This window comes from Pseudonaja textilis, chromosome 3 (assembly GCF_049901715.1).
Source record: "Pseudonaja textilis isolate UNSWEBS1 chromosome 3, rPseTex1.2, whole genome shotgun sequence".
Lineage (NCBI taxonomy): Eukaryota > Metazoa > Chordata > Lepidosauria > Squamata > Elapidae > Pseudonaja > Pseudonaja textilis.
The window spans coordinates 77,881,191-77,903,861 of NC_141992.1; the positions used below are offsets into that span (position 1 = coordinate 77,881,191).

Consider the following 22,671-nt stretch of genomic DNA (forward strand, 5'->3'; position numbering starts at 1 on the left):
CAAAATGTTACTACAACTTTAAAAGCACAACTATAATGACGTGGGAAAGCATCCGAACAAAGCTGAATACCATACCTATAAATACCCGCAAAAACTTAAGGAAAATATATATATATATATGCGCGATATTGACCCAAAATCATGTCAAACCGACTTCACCGTGTTCAATGTTTTTAATTGTTTTGTGTAATAAAATGTTTTTTTTTAAAAAAGGAATGCTGTTAGTACTGGTTTTCGATACAAAGCTGATAGAGATAAGAGAGAATATATAACTTAGGAAGGGAAACTAGCAAATCAATTCCAATGTGAAGAGAACACTGGAATTGTGTTATGTAGTACTACATACATGTAGTATGTAGCAAAAATCCAAATTTTCTCTTATAGATAGTATATTGAATAAGAACCACTTGCCAGGAAAAAATACAGAGAATACTGATGGTTTATTCAGGAAGTAAATAAATAAAATCAGCCATCAATTCAATCAGGTGGCATCAACTACAGGCAGTCCTTGACTTACAACCACAGTTGAGCTCCAAATTTACATTGCTAAGTGAGACATTTGTTAGGTGAGCTTTGCCCCATTTTGCTGCCTTTCTTGCCACAATTGTTAAGGTGAATCACTCCAGTGTTTAAGTTAGTAACACAGTTGTTAAGTGAATCGGGCTTTCCCATTGACTTTATTTGTCAGAAGTTCTCAAAAAGTGATCATGTGACTCTGGGACACTGCAACTGTCATAAATATGAGCCAGTAAAACATTCGAATGTGAATCACATGACCATGATCATAAGTGTGAAAACTGGTCATAAGTCCCTTTTTTCAGAGCCTTTGTAACTTTGAACGATCACTAAATGAACTGTTGTAAGTCGAGGACTACCTGTACCACATTTCTCCCTCCTCTTAACTAGGTTTGTTAAGAATTGTGGCAATTACAGTTCTAACACATCTAGGGAGCACCAACATAGTAGAAGACAGCTTATAAAGGAGTATACTTGTTACTTAGGGATGCTAATAGGAGTGTGATCTCAATTTATATTTTAATGGCTTACCCTGTCAATGGGAGTGGTCTTAGAGGTTCTTTGGTTGGGCTGTTTACCGTTAGCTTATCATTTGGGGTACTGTTTACTTGTTGGTAATGACGATGTTGCCTGGTTTGGGTAATGGAATGTCTGCAAGAAAGCAACCAAGTTCACAGAGCCCCAAGGTTCCAATAATTTATTTGCTGAAAATTATCCACTTTCTTCATTTTAGAATGTTCTTCCAGTATTCTATCATACTGTTAACATGTTTATACCATATTCACAGAATGACTGAAGCAAATGTGAGTTATTCCCCAAAGACCTTCGCCCAGTACCAAATGAACATTGCTCAATACATACAAATAAAGTACAGTCTTTGGAAACACACACTAGAATTGGCAAAGGGTTGCTTACACCAACCTGGGCACTTGGCTACTGCTAGTGAATACCCTTGGCACAGTCTAATGGAAAGCTTTCAAGATAGCTCCAGAAATGTCTGTTTCGTTTTATTTATCTGATCTGGCTGGTTCCAATGAAGTGTGGTCAGCTTCATCTAACAAAGCACTTGCATAGTTTCCTCCCCCTTCCCCCTTAAAAGCTTTAGTGACTTTTTAAATGTTCTGGGAGTAGTACAGTAAAGCACTGGGCTTTGGTAGTTAAACTCCAAATGCCCATGATCACTGCAGAAAAACTATAGTAAGACATGCACTTTAGGAAGATGTGTTGCACATGGATGGACTCTAGAGGTTTGCTTTACAGGCATAGCAACAGATACAGGAAAATTTGCATAGCTCTTTATACATAGTAGTGAGCCATAAAGAGCAGATTTGGTTCCTGGAATGAAGAAGGCCCTAGTAAACCTGTTGAAAGCTTTATAAGAATCCCTTCTTGATCCTCCAGTAATCAAGCCATGTCAGTTGACACGGTGGCCTTTCCTTCAGGGAAAGTTAAAATCACAGATTATCACTTTATGGTGGGTAAATCCATAAACACTATCACCCAAATATTAGCTAAAGCACTTTAGGCAGGAATGGCTATGCTGCACCCGCAAAGACATTACCTGCTGTTAGACCGAAGAAGAAAATCAGTAATATTAGGGCCTGCTTGTACCAGAAAAAGTGTAAGTGGGAACAGGGCTTTATAACTTTACCAGATATAATTCACTTGTTTAAACAAACAAAATGTTATAGCTTAGGTTCAGATTTACATATATTTAGATGAGATTGGTTCTAATAATGGTGCACTTTTGTTATTATTAAATTAAGGCTTTTGATTTCATTATAAGCATAACTTAAGTGTGGATCTAACTTATAATATTTTGTTTTGGATTATATTAAAGACTAGCGAGTTGTGTTTTTCCTGAGTGAAAGTTCAGTGGTTAAGGATATAATCTTAAGAACATGTTCTAGAGATGCTTCCCTGAATGTAGAAGGTCTTCTAATTAAACACCAGTACACTGGGATTCAGAAAAGTACCACATAGATGGAGATGTATCTCTTAAATAGTTGGAAATGCTCTGGGGAACAAACACGATTGAAGCCATGTGCTTAAATAAAAGCCTAAAGAATATGAATATACATTCTCCTTCATTAATATATATATTTCTTTTATAGTTTCAAGGCTTTTTTATTTAAGACCACTTTCTGAAACTATAGCATATTTCCACTCTGGACTTTCATTCTTCCAGCAGAATCTTGTAAATATTGAAACAAATGGTTTTATATCTTGGGATGCATATCAGTGTAGAAAAGGACCTACAATGTATAAAGCAATAAAATTAAAAAATGTATAATTCAGTAAAAAATAGTTTTTACACTTATGTAGTGCAAGCCCTAGTGAAATTCAGTGGAATTGAATTTTCTATCTTATTAAAATTATATTTTTAAACATAGTAATTTTTAAATATATCAAATATATATTGTGATTTATGAAATATTTTAATATTGAATGCTCTTCAGGCTTCATTTTAAAGGATACATTTTTTTTTAGTTAGTTTGGGATTTTAATATGGTTTCTCCAATATCAACTCTTGGTTCAGATGCTTTAAGGTGTTGGATTTATTAGTGAAATGAATATTATCTGATTATTGCCTTAAATAATTGTAAACTGAGCTATGAGCGATGTTATGATCATAGTTTCCACAGTAATTGAGGTACAGATAAGCAAACTCATAAACTCAAAATGATATATTTATCTAAATGGGTTAAATCTAGCATTCTTTCAGTTGCAATTGTCATTCTTCCCACTGAATTCATAGTATTTTTATTTATTACTAAATTTACTTCAGTTAACATATGCTCTCTGAATATGTTTTTAAAAAATCCAAAGAATTAAATGCAGTATTCAAAAATATGGTAACTAAAATAAACTGAAAATTAATTAGGCAAGATTGCCTTGTCTGTTCTTGTCAACCATATATCAGAAAGTACTGTGTATGTTATATGCTGTTTTTAATTTAGGGATTTTGTAGTGGGACAAAGGACAGAGTCTTAGAAAGACTATACACTCCAGGTAGTGTAGCTCCAGACACTGATTTTAAGTTTACTAACCCAGTTTGGTAAGAGTTTAAAATACTGCAGTCTTGCCTTTGTTGGAAGAAATGTCCATCTAGGTTCAGTTCCAAGTGGGAAGAAAGACACTGGAAACATGGAGGCTGCTTGGAAGGATGGTTTAATGGTGAAGCAGAACCACCAAGCGCATGTGATTCTGGGTAGCTGGCCACATGGAAGAAAGAGATTTATACCCTGTCTTGGGTTTTGAATTGGAACTTCCTGTTCCTGTGGCAAGGGCAAGTAGCCTATTGGCTGCTCTAGGCATCACGTGCAAATCCTGGAAGTTGGTCTGAGATAAGTCTGGTTGAACTGTGGGTTGGTGTAATTTCCCCAGGTGATTTTGCAATGCAGTGAGCTTTGTTGTTAGAAAGGCAACTTTGAACCCATGTCTTAATCCCATCACCCTGGAGCTGAAGGGTGGGGGGCAGGGAGCTGCTTTGTTTTTAAAAATATGTTTCTTCTTTTCTCATCCAGGGAAATATAATATTCTGTCCTTTTTAATATTTCCTAGACTATTTCATTCTTCTAGGAGAGGGCTGGGTGCTAACTTTCTACAACTTCAAAGTAGGACTGGGTGTGGATTAGTAGCTGGTAAAACTTGGTAGAATATCCTTTGTTTAACTTTGTACCTTCCAGAAATGTTGAGATTAAAATTCTGAATTAGCTAAGATTGTATATTTAGAAAACTGAGATAGAATAGAATAAATTTGTTTCATATATATTCAGATCAAAAGATGTTGCCCTTTAATTTCGTCCTTTATATAGAATTTATATATAATGACTTTATTAAAGAAATCTGTAGTAGTACATTTTTTTTATGCTTGAAAATGCTTTTCAAAATATTCTCAAAGATGTGAAGTACATTTTTTAAACATAGGGTGTTGTAGTAATTCAATCATAAGAGTTTATGATCATAGAACTGCTGCTTTCTACACAAATGGGTAATGCCCCATCCTCAAATGTGGAAAAGACTTCAGGCCATAAACATTACAGAATGAAAGGTATATAAAGGGCTCCCAACTTGCTAAGAAACTCAAATGGATGTTTGCATCCGCTATAGTCTTAAATTGTATTGAAAGATAAACCCATTGGATCAGAAGGTATCTAAACAACTACTGGGGAAAAGCAAAGCACAAATATGAGTAACACTAATTTTATGATGTGGATGGATTAGAGTAGAAAGGATGTCCAATTGCTGATACACCCAAAGGTAAATAATGCTGCAAAGACATATATACCATTTGATAATGGAAAGTCAGAATCATGATCAAAGGCAAATTTGATGGGTCAGAGCAGAAATGTCAGGATGAATGTTGAGATTTATTCCAGTATCAAAAAAGGCAACTTTGAACTGATTTACACTGATCTTACATGCTAATCAGCTCAACATTTTACAGTCCAGATTTCAGCAATACATGGAATGAGAATTATCAGAGAGATAAGCTGATTTCAGAAGATACAAAAGCACCTGGGATCGCATTAACATCAGTGGATAGTTGAAAAGATAAGAGGGTTCCCTAAGTATATTTACTTTTTACTCCTGTTGAGAATAGTAAGGCTTCTGACTGCATATATTACAAGTTGTGGACACCTCTTAAAACTGGGTATACAGACCACCTCATCTGTATATTGCAGATTTTATATTGCAGATCAGGAAGCAGTAATTAGAATGGAATAGACAGCAAGATACTAGGTCAAAAGTAAGAAATAAGTTGCTGATTAATGCCTTTTGGTGGCTATAAATGAGGAAGAATGAGGACAACCAGTTGCTGAAGAGGAAAAATGAGTGTAGAAGCTGCTTTCAACATTAAGGAAAACGTAAATTGTGAGCCAATGCAAATAAATAAATGAATACTGGAAATATTAAGAAAAATCTATCCTCCTGAGCTTAAAACACCAAAGGGAGAAGGCTGTAATCATGAAATAAATAGATCTCTGTTTCTTGGGAGAAAGAAAATGTCGAATATCTGTGAGGGAGATGGGCGATTTTTAAATATAATAAAAATAAGTAGCATTGAAATGTAAACTGCCGAAGATAATACAGTATTGTCAAGGATATAGTCTTCTCAGTTGTAATTTGGGAATCTGGACCATCAGAAAGGCTAAAAAAATAATATGTATTCGTGGAGAAGATTGTCGAGAGTCCCATGGATAGAAAAGAGAAAGGACCATTCAGTGCCATTAATAAAACCAAACTGCCCACAGAAGGCTTTATTAATGAAGTTAAAAGTTGGATATAGGATGCAGGAGCAATGTCCTGATATTTGGAACAATGTGGAAAGCAATTGGAAAAAGAGACTGGCAGACTGACTGTTTCTGGATGCCTTACAGTAGCAAGATGCTATCACTGATGTACAAAATAACAGAGGTGGAAGGGACCTCGGAGGCCTTCTGGCCCAACTCTCAGCTCAAGAGCATGAATTTACAATGAATTTACAAGTAGTCAAAAATATACCTGCTTCCAGGTAACCCTGGCAAATTGTTGCCCAATGAATCATAAACCGTTAGAAATGACTGAATGTGAAAAAATGCCATGTACCCTCTAGTTCTCTCCAGTCATATGCCTGATTAAATGTTAATTTTTATCACTCTTTGAGGTTGTGACATAAAGATTCAATTATAGGCTTTAGGACATAAATCAAGGATGGGCAAGTTTTCTATGAATAAAGACCATCTTTGTAAACTTTTTTTTCAGTCTCTGTGAGTTACAAGCAATGTAAGCAATTGGAGATATCAGGTCAGAATTTTCCTTGTTTTTTTTTAATTATTATTTTAAAAAGAGGTTTTTTTATAAAAAAAAATATGCCTCAAAGTAATGCAAGTTGGTTCTAATTTTAAAACTGAAAATCATAAGACCTATTTGCTGGATTTTGTTTTGAGTGACTTTTGGCTAAAAAAAACATTAGAAGCTGCAGGCTTGTGGAAGATTGTCTGTTAATTTCAAATATAAAAGATACTATTTAGTTGTTTCCTTCCCCTTCCTACTTTGCAATTACTGTTTGCAACAAACCTATAATAAAGAGTGAAGTTTAAATACTTTGCCCTTTTGGGTTATATGAATGTTTTGATTTGGATCTTAGAGACCAAACGGATCTCTTAAATTCATTTATTCTTTTCTGCTATGAGCTGGGCATGTGTTACAATCTTTGTAGAATGTTCTGAAAATAACCAACACTTGTGTGATTCAATGGGTTTTGAGCTCGGCTGCATCTAGTGACGCTGCCAGCAGTGGGAGCAATCAGATCAAGTAACCAACTTCACTTCTTGCAGATTCAAAGAGTGATAGAATTTAAACCCCTTAGCCTGAAATCTGCTCTTCCTTTTCCTCGTCCTCTTCACTTCTTCATTGATTTAACTGGACAAAAACAATATCAATTGTAGCTTTTATTTCAATTGTAGGATTAAAAGACACCCTATGTCAGTTTAGGGCAGACCATATTAATTCATTAGCATTTAAGAATACATTTAAAATCTAAATAAAACACAGATTCCACTTGCTTTTTAAAGAAATTCAATATTTATTAGTACGTCAGGTATTATGAAATTCTAAATGTAGGCCTATTTCTTTTTATAATTCAGCAGCAAATATTCCTAGTTGATAAAAGTCTAAATTTGGCTGGCTGGGTGAAATATAACTAAACCATCTCACGTGTTTCCCTTTTGTTTTCTTGGTCCTGGGCAAGCAAAATATTTAAGGTGAACATTTTTCAAAAAGTTTAATTACCTTTGTTCAGATAAAACGGGGTTGATTAAATTGCACCACAATCTAGTTCCAAGTTTTTCTTTAAAACATGCAGCATGTTATAAGTTAGATGCTTCCAATTTAAGACCATCCATCAAATATTAATGTATTCTAATGGAAAATCTTCTCTAGAGGCAATTCTTTTTTTGCTTTTAACAAGATTTTTGTCAGAATGTTTTGTCAAGCTTTTATTTCAAACTTGAACATAAGTCATAAGTGGGAAGCCTTTTAACTCATAACAACAAAAATCTACAAATGGCAGAATTGTAGTCACTAATCAGAAAACGTATTTTTATAGAGTTGGATTCATTGCTGTAGAACGATTGCTTTTTTGAAAAAAAATGATAATTTTTTGGAATGCCTTGCATTTTTTTCAGTCAAATGTATGCTTAGCATAATAAAATGATTTAGAGAAATAAACTACCTTTAGTTTTTCATAGGAACCTGAAATAATGTTATTTCAAACATGACCCTGTGTGTATGTGTTTATCTGTGGCTATTTTTGTATTGTTTCCAGTACAAATGAAGGCAGAATTCTTTTTACGCTTCCACACTTACATTTCGAGAAGGGCAAAGGAAATTGGCATTGAGAGTATTCATAAATTTACTGTAAAATGTTAAAATCAGCCACCATCTCGGAGATATTTATCAGGCAGATTTTCCTACCGAGTTTCTTATGATCAAACTGCATTTCTCTAATGAGGATTCATGAGCCCTTTACTTTTTTTTGTAATATTAGTATAAAAGGAAGTCGAAAAGATAGGATACCAGTCTGCTGGTACAGAGCTACCCAGTCAGTACATAAAAATATGCTATAAATCTTCCTTCTCCTTCTGAATGGAATCCTGTATGGTTTTACTCAATACTACATAGTTTGACACATTTAGAGTTTTAGGCATGTCATCTTCCTTCCTTAAATGAAAAAGCAGAGAGCTCTTCTTACTAAAAACAAAAGACGTTGAACCATTTGAATTTTTCAAATTCCCATCCTTCTTATTTCAGAGTGGATCTCGCTGATTTTAGTGGAAGGTAACTTTTGAGAGCTATATTCTTTACAATATAAATTAGCCCTTTTTTAGGGTGGTTAAGACCATGATGTTTGTCTCTCTTTCGGATTTGGCTGAGTAGTGTTGTGGAAAAAACAGAACTCTAAAACATTAAACAAGGCAGAGGATCTTTTTCATTACAACCTTTTAACGTGATTAAGCCGAAGCATGATGGGTCATTTGGGGTTTATGTTTCACTCAACCCCTTGGGATGCTTCTAACAAATGCACAGTATCTGATTTTGGAGGGAAATGTGCCTTTTAAACAAACAAGCTTAAAAATCTTCCTCATTATATTGCTCAGTTATTATGTTATGGCAATGATTTTTTAAAGCTAGGCAACAAATATGTTGTATGTAAATTGTTTTGTTTGTTCATGCATGAAGAATTGACCAGAATTTTTAGGATAATGAACTAAAATGGCCAAAGTTGAGGAAAACGTTTTCCACATAAGCTTTTTATTAACTGCTTAGACTTGCTTTCTCCAAAGGTGCATGGTGTTTTCTTCTAAATCTCACACTGAAGGACTAGAATTGCAGTGTTGCAAATCCTTCTCTTGAAAGAATTCCCAGAGTCCTTCTCTCTTCCAAAATTCCTCATTCTTCCCGGTTTTGATTTCTCCTTCCCCTCCATTAGTATCCCATAAGGGCTGGACATACTGTCCTACATCCAGGTGCTTTCAGGCAATCTCCCCTAAATTTTTGCCCCTAATTTTTGTATTTTATGATACGTAGGTTACACTAAAAAAAATTGCAGGGTTGGAATAGCTTGTTTTCTTGGGAAATGGGGCATCTCCCAATTATCTTGTACAGGATACTCTATTTAACTCCTTTTCAGTTTTCTCTTCCACATCCCCTGTCATAACAGTCCTCAAGCATTGCATGCTCAGTCTTCATTCATCTCCTGGAAGAACTGTGCCTTTTGCAAGCTTAGATTACGTTTGTATTATTTGTTTGTATTAAAAGCTCATTTTCACTCCTGTTCCTTTTATTGAGGGATATTAAGCTTGGGAAATTTCAGACCATTTAAACAGTTTTAAAATGTCGAAATAGTGGTGGCTAGATAATAAAAAAGAGCAGATTTTTAAAAACATTCGATTAACAGGATCCAATCTGGGTATGTTACTGGGACCAAAGGTTTTTCTTCCAAGCTTTCAGATTCATGCTAAAGCCCATCTTCAGGGAACTTCTCTCTAGCACAGTGTGTGCTGTTCTGTGTGTGGCATTTATAGTGCCTGTTAATAAGTGGATTTTTTTAGATGTTGATTGGGGTGTGTATTGATGGCTGGCTTTTAAATCATTAGCTGTCATTTGCTTGTGCTGCCCAGTCCTTGCCTTCTAAGTACTTGATAGGCTGTTGGTAAATCAGCACTCCTGTTGACTGGTGAGAGGCCTGTTTCCTAGGCTTCAGTCACTTCCTTGGCTGCTTTTGTGCCTGCTTGTCGAACAATTTTAGCTGCTGCAAAATTGTTCATTGCAGTATGAGGCTACATGTCTCCTCAGCTGACAACTCGCTTGAGTTCTTGCAATCTGATGGTTAGCTTCCTCCTCGTCTGTCCTACATAGTCACAGGGACAATCCATGCAGGGAATCTAGTAGATTACATCGGAAGTATATCCCACGTATGATTAATTTTTATCTTTTTACTAGACGTTTGAGAGCCATCAAAATGATGGGTAGGCAGATATTGGCAGCACAGTATTTTGTTAATTCTAAGGACCATGGGGGGATAGCATATAAGGACAAGAATTTTCAGACTCAGAATCTTATTACATATTATTTAATTAATTATTAAATGATTTTATTATTGACAATAATATTAATGATTCTTTTAATATTAGAAGACCAAATCGTGGTATTTTCTATCATAAATTTATTCTTGGATTTTTAAATATTTCCTCCATCTTATATAGAAAATAAGAGCTGTTTTGTTATTTAATTTATAAATATTGGTTTCTTATATATACTAAACATTTTCCTAAAATCTGTTAGTACATACTGATCTACGTTCTGCCATTGAATTCTTGAATTTTATTATGTTCTATTTGAAGTTGGCCCTTTTCCCTAATACTGCTGCATTTTTAAAAGTTATGTAGGGGAGCATGCAAAACAGTAAGAAATTTAGCATTATGGCTTTATTTCAGCTAGGCATGATAATTATGATCATTTAATTAAATAAGAATGTCAGATGTATTTCTACAATAAAGTTTATCTGCCTAGGAAAAGCCTTATCCAGCCTCATAAAACAAGCTTATCTTTAATTGCTATATTGTGATAGTTTTTGGCATTAAACCAGTGAGCCAAGACTAAGCAATAGAAGACAGAAGATATTGTTAGGATATTTTTCTTGAGATAAAACTCAGGTTTTATGCATACCCAAAGCCAGACTACTGTTAAGGAACCTATTGATCTTATTCAAGAAGAAAATGCCCTAGGTGGTTATGACTTACCTTCTTATAGCTTGAAATTGCTAGTCACATATTTCCAACTAGTCATCAGCCTAAAGACATTTTTTTGTGTTCTTTTATGTATGATTATAATTCTCATCAGACTGATTAGACCAGATTAATTCTTTAACCTCTCCTACCAACTATTTAACCTCTCTCTCTTACTCCATTTACCACTGTGGATTAATTGTCCCCAATAAGGCAAATATGACTTTAAATTTTAAATACCCAGGAAGAAAATACTTCTTTCCCTAGAGGACATAGCCCCATCATACAGAAACATAGAGAACCAGTTTGGTCTGGGGGTTAAGGCACCTGGGTAGAAAGCAGGAGACTGTGAGTTCAGTCCCACCTTAGCCATGAAAGCCAGCTGGGTGACTTTAGGCCACTTACACACACACTACCCAATTTATCTTACAGGATTGTTGTAGAGAAAATAGGAGAAGGAAGGTGTGTAATAAAGGTGGGATACAAATGCATCAACTACTGGGACAAAAGACCAGGATACAAAGTGATGTAAATCTAACTCTTCCATTATGATTCATTGTAAGTGGGAAGGTAAACTTCTGAAAATAGATAGCATGCTACTGTTTGGAAATATAACCTAACTATTCTCTCACCTAGCTATTCTAAGGATTATAAGCTTTTCCTTATAGCTACTGCCACTCAAGTTCTGTCTAGTCCAATGAAAACCTCAGTTGTGGAGAATGGTTCAGAAGCTTTTTGGTTTTATTTTCTTAGAGGAACCATTCAAATATTCTAATGCTTGAATATTTGATTGCATATTATTGTGGCTTTTATCGGCTTTTGCTTTAAAAGGAACAAATGCATTAACCATTTTTCATTTTCCATTTCTTCATTTTGGGAGAGAAGAGAGGAAGAGGAATTCTAAATATCTTTCATATAAAGCAGATAGCACTTAGTGGCTTATTGAACAATAGCTCATTGTTATTGCTTGTCTTACATGAATTTTTACTCAGCCTTTTCTTGTGTAACATATGTGAAGTAGACAGCTCGATTGCAGTATTCTGCAATCTGACAAACTTTTGAGATTAACTTTTTTTGGTTTTGTGAAGGCCTATTTTCCATCTGGTTGGCACATGGAAAGATATAAAGCAACATTCCTCAGGCTCATGCTACCAAATATGTTTGATTTCCCAGAATACCCAGTTAGCCCAGACAAGCCTATATTGACTGGAGGATTATGCATTCTGTATCAGAGGGCACTAGGTTGAAAACTGAAATTAACATTGCTTATATCAAATGTAGATAGTAAAACCATATTGATACAATATATGTTGATGTACTGGACTGGAATGCAAACTTGGAATGTCACTTGTCAGTAAAGTTCAGACAATTTGGGGAAAAAAATTACCTTGCTAACTTGTAAATAAACTAAAGGTCACAACATACTAATTGAATTATGCCCATGCTGGCTGACACATTTTCAACCTTCAGGTAATGTTTCTGGATTGACTATGTACAGCTGAACTATGTGTTACAAAAGATCTGAGATACAGTACTGTTTTGAGGTATCTACTCAATTCTTAGGTTGTTAGGTTGTTATATAACTTCCTGTGAATTGAAAATGTGCCAGAATATTCCCAGCATTCTTTTGTGACTGAATTCTGGAGAGGAAAGTGAGAACTGGGTAACCTAGTTGTATTACAGATAATCTTTGATTTAAGCGGACTCTGCCATAGCATGGGGATAATAAGCATGGGGGAAGAAGAAGGTAGTCTTTGACTTACTACATAATTGGGAACACAACTTCTGTTGGTAAATGAAGCAGTCATTAAATTAGTTGTACCTGATTTTATGCTTCTTCTTTTTTTTGCCCTGGTCATTAAGCAAATCCAGCTTTCCTCATTGACTTTGCTCCCACCCACGAAAGGTCTCAAATAGTGATCACGTGACACCAGGACATTGCACCCATTATAAATACATACCAGTTGCCAAACACCCAAGTTTGGATCACATGATCATGGGGACAACTTTATAATAAGACTGGTTCCTGTCCATCTGACCTAGTCTTCCCCAACTTTTTGTTTTTAAATTGAAAATTTATCTTCGATGAGTGGCATTATGTATTACTCCAAAGTATTCCTTGCCAGCTTGCACCAATCATGTCAGAATGTGAGCTTGTTTTATTTTCCTCATAAACTAGTTAGTGGCTTTCATAGTTCTGCTTTATTGTAGCAGTGTAGATAATTTCTCATCCAGGTTGTCAAAAATGATGGAATCCTGCAGTGATTACAACAGCTCCAAAGCTTAATACAGGTAGTCCTTGACTTATGACCACAGTTGAGCCTGAAATTTCCACTCCTAAGCAAGACGGTTCTTACGTGAATTTTACCCCATTTTACAGCCCTTTCTGATACAGTTGTTAAGTGAATCACTGCACTTGTTAAATTAGTAACACAGTTGTTAAGTGCTGGCTTCCCGGTTGACTTTACTTGTCAGAAGTTGGCCAAATGTAATCACATAACTCCGGGGACACTGCAACTGTCATAAATACACGCCAGTTGCCAAGCATTCGAATTTTGATCATGTGACCACTGGGATGCTGCAATGGTCTTAAGTGTAAAAAAACTGTCATAAGTTGCTTTTTTCAGTGTTATTGTAACTTCGAATGGCCATTAAATGGACGGTTATAAGTCAATGACTACCTGTATGGACACCTGTGGAATACTGTACTTATAGGGAATTGTACATGCTCAGGAACAACAGGCCCCATTAGCAAAGGAGCTAATTTTCTACACCAATTATTATTGAACTGTGAGGCAACTTTGGAAAAACTTTCCACCAAGTGGCATGCTATTGATTGAAGAAAAAGGTGATTTCCTTAAAATAATCACCCTAGACATGTTTGTTCCTAGGTCTATAGATCTGTATCCTGGATGAGCAAATGATATCTAGATTTGCAGATCTTGTTATTTACCGGTGTCTGTCTAGCTACCACAAGTTCAGAGCCCTCACCTGCGGCCTGCTTATTTATTTATTTTTAAGTTCACATACTGATTGCTTCACGTAATGGAAGCTCAGCTGAGAAAATGCATTGCTCTGATTACTCGCTTGCTCCCATTGACCTACAGCTTCTGAGAGTTATATTCATATTTTATGTGCCCCATGGTGGTAGGTAAAGCTAAATTAAATAATCATTGGAAAAGCTTCTGTGGCAAAGAGTCCAAGCCTTTTGTAGAAATCCATGACACAGAAGAAGCAAGTTCAAAAATCAGAAATCTTTGTTTCTCAGACCTAATGGATACAGACAGGAACTGAGATTAGCAGACTAGATATAAGAAAGGAACGTGAACTCTCTTCTTCAGTGTAAAATCGATTCCAGGTTAGACCTTTCATATCTGTATGTCAAGATACAGATTCATATCTGTACTTTTCACTCATAATGAAATTACTTTGCTTTATATCTTCTGGGTGTTTTTTTGGTTCATGTAGTTTGGGGAAGGATAACTGTTTTGACTCTGAAATCAATAAGATTCCGATATGTAGGAGTACATATGCCCACTTCTTCCGTTCTTTTTAATATGCATACATAGGCATACCCCTACTCTGTTGAAAATCATGGAGAAAACAGCTACTGGGGGAAATGTAGCAATAATTACTCCCTACACAACCAAAGCTGAATGTGCAGGATGCTCATTCCCTGTTGCAGGCAGCCAATGATCTTGAAAGGGTTTTGGGAGGAGCAAGGAAACCATGGGGCAGCCATCTTCCTTCCAGTGATCGCTCTGCAAAATACTGGCTTCTCATTGCCATCTGTACTAGGGAAAGTAGTGATCTTTCTCTGCAGAACCCCATTGTAAGTGTTGGCTAGATTCCTGGCTGCTCAGGGCTGGGTGTCACTGAATCATCCAGAATCAGACACGAGGTGCTTTTCTGTAGCAGCGCATTCATGTTTCACGTGTTTCGAATGCCTTGGGTATAAAATGCAGGCAATCAGACAGGTATTGGGGCAGCATTACTTTTATCAGTAAAGAAGTTTAATTGAATCATCACTCTTGGAAGAAAAATGACGTTCACTTACCTCGTCCTGAAAGCTTAAGGGATTGATCAGAAAAGCCTGTTCTGTTGAGTAAGGAAAAAACAGAAGCTGATATTATCATGGTGGTTGTTCAGAACAGAGGCAGTTTTGTTGGTGTGGGAACCAAATTTGGCATAGATGGTGATGGCACCAGGCTAGAAACTGGTAGACTGTGAGATCTAGTCTTGCCTCAGGCACAAAGCCAGTATGGTGACCTTGAGCCAGTCACTCGTTTTAATCCTAGGAAGAAGGCAAATGGCTAGCCACTTGTGGAAATAAAACCTTAATGAGAAAACTTGCACAATCTTGTCCAGGCAGTGTCCAGGAGTCAACACTGACTCAAAGGCACCCCCACCCATACACAAGCGGAGTAAGTAGTCAAAGGTTTATGTGATGAGGATATATCATGTAAGTTGTTGCTTATATGGTTTACACTACAATCCAAAAAGTAATTTAGGAGTGAGAAGAGGAATTTGTATATAAGGAATTGGCTACAATTCAACGTGATAATTATTGATATAATTGATCCCTCCAGATCAGTAGCTTCTGCGAAGACTTATGTGTACCAACAAGGAACCTGCAAATATATAGTAACAATAAACCTTGGTTCACAGCTAAACTTAAGCAGCCATGTTGTTCCAAAGAGGAAGCCTACAGAAAAGGTGACAGAATGCTATATAATCAGGCCAGAAACATATTAACAAGAGAGATCAGAGAAGCAAAGAGAAGCTACTCTGAAAAGTTAAGGAATCAGTTCTCAACAAATGAACCAGCAAACATGTGGAAAACTCTTAAAAACATCACTGGCTTCAGCAAACCTCCTTCCCGGGCAGAAGGAAATCAACAACTAGCAGATGACCTGAATGTGTTTTACTGCAGGTTTGAAAAGAAACTACAGCCATCTATTTCCACAACCCACATCTCAAGCACACCAACAACAGCCAAGCCTCCTACAACTGGCCCCAATCCATTGGGCTCACAATCTCTGGTGATCACAGAAAAAGAAGTGCAAGATCTATTACACAGACAAAAGCCAAGAAAAGCACCAGGGGCAGACAAGATAACTCCTTCTTGCTTAAAAGTCTGTGCTGACCAATTGACCCCCATCTTCACCTGAATCTTCAATAGATCACCAGAGATGTGCTATGTTCCTTCCTCCTTCAAACGTTCTACCATCATCCCAGTGCCAAAGAAGCCTTCCATCAAGGAACTGAATGACTACAGACCAGTTGCTCTAACATCTGTAGTTACGAAAATCTTTTATTTGTGCTGTCCCACTTGAAAACCATCACGGATCTGCTGTAAGATCTGTTTGCATACCGAGCAAATAGATCGACAGATGATGCTGTTAACATGGCTCTGTATTACATCCTGCAACACCTTGAATCTCCGAATACCTACACAAGGGTCCTCTTTGTAGACTTCAGTTCAGCATTCAATGCCATCATTCCAGACATTCTTCTAAGTAAATTAAACCAACTAGCGGCACCTGAACACACTTGTAAGTGGATCATAAGCTTCCTAACAGACAGGAAGCAGCAGGTGAAGCTGTGCGGAATCACATCCGATACCTGTACAATCAGCACAGGGCCCCCACAAGGCTGTGTGCTATCTCCACTTCTCCTCTCCCTATATACCAATGACTGCATCTCACACAATCCATCTGTTAAAATACTAAAGTTTGCTGACGACACAACAGTGATTGGTCTCATTCGAGACAACAATGAATCTGCATACAGATAGGAGATTAGACAACTTGCCTTGTGGTGTAACCGGAGCAATCTGGAACTGAACACATTCAAAACCGTAGAAATGGTGGTAGACTTTAGAAGAAACCCTCCCATACTACCACCTCTTACAATACTAGACAACACAGTATCAACAGTAGAGACCTTCAAATTTCTAGGTTCTACTATATCACATGACCTAAAATGGACATCTAACATCAAAAACATCATCAAAAAAGCACAACAAAGAATGTTCTTTCTGCGCCAATTCAGAAAGCTCAAACTGCCCAAGGGGCTGCTGATACAGTTCTACAGAGGAATTATTGAGTCTATCATCTGCACCTCTATAACTGTCTGGTTTGGTTCTGCAACCCAACAGGACAGACACAGACTTCAGAGGATAATTAGGACTGCAGAAAAAACAATTACTACCCACCTGCCTTCAATTGAGGACCTGCATACTGCACGAGTCAAAAAAAGGGCTGTGAAAATATTTACAGACCCCTCACATCCCGTACATAAACTGTTTCAACTCCTTCCCTCAAAATGACGCTATAGAGCACCGCACACCAAAACAACTAGACACAAGAACAGTTTTTTCCCAAAAGCCGTCACTCTGCTAAACAAATAATTTCCTCAATGCTGTTCAACTATTTACAAAGTGTACACTACTGTTACTGTTAATCTTCTCATCACTCCTTATCACCCATCCCCTCCCACTTGTGATTGTAGGACTGTAACTTTGTTGCTTGTATCCGTACGATTTATATTGACTGTTTCCTAGTATATTTGATTGTTGATTGTACCCTGTGACTATCATTAAGTGTTGTACGTTATGGTTCTTGATTCTTAACGAATGTACCTTTTCTTTAAGTATAATGAGAGTATTTACACCAATCACACTTGGCCAATAAAGAATTCTATTCTATTCTCTTCTCTTCTCTTCTATTCTATTCTATTCTATTCTATTTGAAGACTGCAAGCAATAATTTTGCTCTTTGTGAGCATTTGGGAGCAGGTAGAAGGAACTGAATGTTGCACCTTTAAAAAGTATGAGTGTAATTATACCCTTGTGAGTGAGAGAGATTGGAAATCTTCTGAAATATATACACAATCTCATACATGATCCCATTTTGCAGGGGGCGAGAGGGGGTTCAATTAAGAGACTCGTTCTGTCCATTCCTTTTTTTCTTCCTTTCAATCACGTCCCAGAGACTGTCTGGACAAGGCCCTGCAGCTTTCTTGGCCAGGATTTGGAAAGTAGTTTGCCACTGCCTCTTTCCTAGAGCGGAGAGAAAATGACTGCCCCAAAGTCACCCAGCTGCCTTTGTTCTTTAAGCAGGCCTATATAATTACTATTGGAAAACCTAGTAGGAATTTGCTACCATTTCAAAGTGTCTTATTTTTGTTTTTAGTTTGTTACTAAGTCAGTTGTTTGGGGACTTTTAAAAAAAAACCATTAGGAAAAAGTATTTCCATAAGTGACTAATTATCAGCATGATTGATGTTGTGATTACTTCTTGGTTCATATTTGACATTGAAATCTACCTATTTGACATTGTAAGATTATATCTTTCTGAAAGCACTCAACTTTTGCCTTTTAGCTTGTCAGAAAATATTCCTGCTTTTGCACATTCTCAGCAAAATAAAGGATATACGCAGTTCTTTGCTACCTTGCTTGAAGAATTATCTATCAAAACTGAAGATCTGGAAAGCCTAACAAAAATATTTAGAAGTGATTGACTTCCTCCCTGGTCAGTATCTTTTTTTCCTCTTGTGTTTTTCTTCTTACTTTGCTTTATAGAAGATCCCCTAGAACACTGCTTAGATAAGGACTACTATTAATGCTAAGCACAGATTCTCAATTTATCATATGGTATTAATGGTTGCACCCAAACTTTCAACAAATCAGGAGCAGGTTGCATGAATATCCTTAAGTCAAAAGGTAGTCCTCGCTTTCTGACCACTTGTTTAGCAATCGTTTGAAATTGTGATGGCACTAGATGAGTGGTCCTTAGATAACCTCGACTTACAATACCAAATGAGCCCCAAATTTCTGTTGTTAAGTGAAACATTTGTTAAATGAGTTTCGCTCCATTTTACAACCTCTCTTGCCCCAGTTGTTCAGTGAATCATTGCAGGTCATAAGTTAGTAACACGGTTGTTAAGTGAATCTGCCTTCCCCATTGATTTTGCTGGTTAAAAGGCTGCAAAAGTGCTCACGTGACTCTGGGACACAGCAACGGTCATAAGTATGAAGCAGTTTTCATCACATCATCAGGGGGATTCTACAAAGGTCCTAAGTGTGAAAAATTGTCTTGAGTCTCTTTTTATCAGGGCCGTTATAACTTTGAACGGTCACTAAATGAACTGCTGTAAATCGAGGACTTCCTGTATAATCCTCCTAGTCAGATTATCACAATTCAGGGGTTTGGCAACCTGCTCGCACTTAAAATGGTTGCAGCATCTCATGGATGTGTGACCGCCATTTGCAATCGTCCCTGCCCGGTTCTGACAAGCAAAATCAATGGGGAAGTTGGCAGGGGAGATCACTAGTTACTCTGATAAGTCTTCTTCCTGTGCTTGCACCATGTTGCACCCTCTGTCTCCCAGTCTCCCTGTACTTCCATCCCCCAGCCTTCTGGAGCTTGCACCATGCTGTACTCTCCATCCTCTAGGCCAGGGGTCCCCAACCACCGGGCCGCGGACCAGTACCGTCCGTGGAACATTTTCTACCGGGCCGCCGGTTTGCTGGGCTCCGCCATCTTGTTTTGATGAGAAAGTGCTTCCGGTGAGCTTTTCCGGTTGGAAAGTAGCGTTTGGGTCCTGAAGGAATCCTCGCGCCTTAGTTTCATCGAAGGGAGGGACGGCTTCGAACAAAACTAAGGCGCGAGAATTCTTTCAGCACCTAAGGCAAGGCGAGCTGAGCGACCGTCCCGAAGCCGTCCCGAAGCCCATCGACAAAGTACAAAGGAGTTGAAGGAGGCAGGGAGAAGCGGAGGATGGATGGCTGACCGGTCGCTTGGCTCGCCCTGCCATGCATGCTGATGCTGGTACCGGGCCGCGGATCATTTTGTGATGCCGGTACCGGGCCGTGGCACAAAAAAGGTTGGGGGCCACTGCTCTAGGCTTTCCGCACTTACCCATAGACTGTGTCAGGCATCCCATGATCTCCCCCAGCTTCCTCCCAGCACTCCCTGCCACTCCCAGGACTCCCTGGCACCCCTGCACTGTTCTGGAACTTCTACCACTTTCTGCTTAACAATTCACACATGTTGGTGTTACAACAGAAACTGGGACTGCTGTAAATTATTGCTACTAAATGGCACAGTCATGTGACAATTACACTTTATAACTGCATCACTTAGCAAAGGCAATCTCAGAGCCGGTCGTAACCCAAGAACTACTGATGTATGGACTTAAAACTGGCAGTGGAGCACTATCCTTGGTCCTGTGTTTTAACTCTAATGATGGGGAAAGCATGAGAGATTGGTTGAAGAGATGCTATTTTGAGAAATTCTAGTCACTTTTTTCATGTTTGCATTGCATTGGTGATTTGGAGTGGGTGGGTGGAATTTATATTCTTTATTTTATGTCTATATTTTCAATCAGTGCTATTTTTGTGTTTTTATTTATAAGCTCTTGAAATTACTTATTTGACGTCTAATGTTTTATTATGATACTGCTTATACTTTTTATGTTCATTTTTTACTTACAGAATAAGAACATCATCCTTCATTTCTCTTTTGACCAGAGATTGAATTAATATTCCAAAACTGGACTTTATCAGACAACTAGAAATCGTTTTGTATTTTAGTATTTTTAAAATACCAGCTTAAAAAAACCACAATAAGAACTTCTATTATTTGGTTGCTTGTTTTATTTTTATAAATTTAATTTTACAACATTAGATTAAACTTCTTTTGCAAGTTGAAGAAGATCGATGATATTTTATTGTTGCACCAATGGAATTTAATTTCTTCAGAAAATACTGTATCATGTGATGGGAAACACATTTTTATTTATGTTCGTTCTTTGAGTCCTCAAAAATCAGATGTGTTGCAATTTGAATGCCTTTTCAGTTTTCTTAATAAAAATACATAATTTGCAAAATAATAAAACTAGTCTCAGTTTTAAATTATTCTTAGCTAACAGATTGAGAAGTTGGAGAGCTCTTTGTTTACAGGAAAGAGTGACTTGGTCTTCTAAGCTCTGAAGAATCTCCAGTCTTCCAAAGCTTAGCGGGTCTACTTTATGTGCCTCCTGAGGTGGTCTGCATCCAGATGTTTCTCCTTTGTGACCCCATGAATTTATCTTCCTTGGTTTTAGGATTCATGATTTTCATATTCAGGACTAATGCACAATTCATTCCAGGTTTATTTTTCACGTATCAATCACAAAGCTAGAAAAGCGTTTGGAAGTCATGTGGTCCAGTGTACAGGTAGTCCTCAAGTTACAACTGTAATTAGACCCCGCAATTGCAATTGTAAAATGGGACGTAAAGCAAATGTAAATTGCAATCGTAAAATGTAAAGCAGGTCATGGCATGACTGGACCTAATTTTACAACTTTTTTTGCGGTAGTTGTTAAGCAAATGCGGAAGTTGTAAATGAATGCTGTGTTCATTAAGCGAACACCATGGTCGTTAAGCAAACATATTGTTTGATGTGGGCCACTTTTTGCCAGAAACCAGAAGTAAACTCCGGAGCACTGCAAATAGTCGTAAATATGTGCCAATTGCCAAGCATCCAAAATGGGGTCACATGATGGGGGACAATGTCAGAATTTCAAAACCAGGTTGTAAGTAGCTTTGTGGGGGGAGTCCCTCATAACTTTGAACAGTCACTAAGCAATTGGTTGTAAGTCAAGGGATTCCTGTAACACAGTGTGCAACTGAAAATACAAACTGCTCAAATATTTCCAGCAAAAAGAGGTACGGGTTTCCAAGATTTTTCTATTTTTGAATAATTTGTTTTGTGTAAAGGTTTCTCCCAATGTTTAGTCAACACTTCTCTGAAGTTTTATTGTGAATAGTATGGATTATTCAAATTTATTATGAATAACATTGTGAATATCTAACAGCTCACAGGAACACAGAAGTGGCAGAAAATAGTTAAAGGAGGAAATGGTGCGCAACTATATTAGGTATATGTAGAGTGGAGAATTATTTGGGTGGCTTTCAAGATTCTGTTACCATTCTTTAGTAGCAATCAAGGTCTTCCCAGAAATCCATGTAGGTCTTGTTTCCTGAGCATGCCTGCCAATTTCTGAAAGGCTTGACATGTTTCCCAACAACTGATTCTTATCTTGCTTTCCGAAATCATGTGTGATTTGATTCAGAATATTTGCACTTAGATCAGCTGCATGATAGTTTAGTTTCACAATGAAGCCACCATGCCAAATCCTTCTACAGATGCAAAATGAGCATCTCCAATCTGCATTGCAGGACTTCTGAACCTGGCACTTTTTTATTCTGGATAATCTTCCTATTCAGAGATTAAGCCACATAAAAGGGATGGAATTTACTGAGGGTGACTGTTTCAGTATAGTGGTTAAATTCCATTAAGGTGCAAAATAAGGTGGTTTTGTCAACTCCAAACTCTTGATTTTCACAAGTTTACTTCGTTACGTTTCCTGTTAGTTTAGCAACATGATTTTTTTTTCAGGTTTATTTTAGGCGTATGCTTTAGTGCTTAATCTTTCAAAACATTTGAATTTTTACAAAATGTGGATTGCTTATGTTTAAAGAGCTAGATTCGCAAGTTTACTGTGACAAAATAACACATTTTCATCCCACCCTTTCCCCTTGTTTATCATGGGAAGATTAATTTGATCCTTCCTAACTCCTACAGAAGGGGAGGTGCTTGTATGTGTGTGTTAGGTGCTTGTTTTTTTCAATACTCCATTTATTCTTACTTACTGGTAAAAGCAGAAAATGGACTATACATAATAAATTCATATTTTGATTATACATAATAAATAGCTATTAATTGCATAAAATTATTGATGTATTGGTTTATACTTTGTTGTTGTATGATTAGCAATATCAATGGCATTTAGGCTTATATACTGTCGCATAGTGCTTTATACAGCACTCTTT

The 22,671-nt window shown here is 37.1% G+C and overlaps 1 protein-coding gene across 1 annotated transcript in view; it reads left to right on the top strand.

Moving 5' to 3' along the window:
* RPAP2 (RNA polymerase II associated protein 2) overlaps nt 1-20,692 on the top strand; it is a 45,575-nt gene extending 24,883 nt beyond the window's left edge. Inside the window, exons 12-13 of the mRNA XM_026700322.2 lie at nt 18,176-18,325; nt 20,290-20,692. Of these exons, the coding sequence (XP_026556107.2) occupies nt 18,176-18,314 (139 nt within the window). The 3' untranslated portion in view covers nt 18,315-18,325; nt 20,290-20,692. The remainder of the gene's footprint in view (nt 1-18,175; nt 18,326-20,289) is intronic.
* Nucleotides 20,693-22,671: the final 1,979 nt, after the last annotated feature.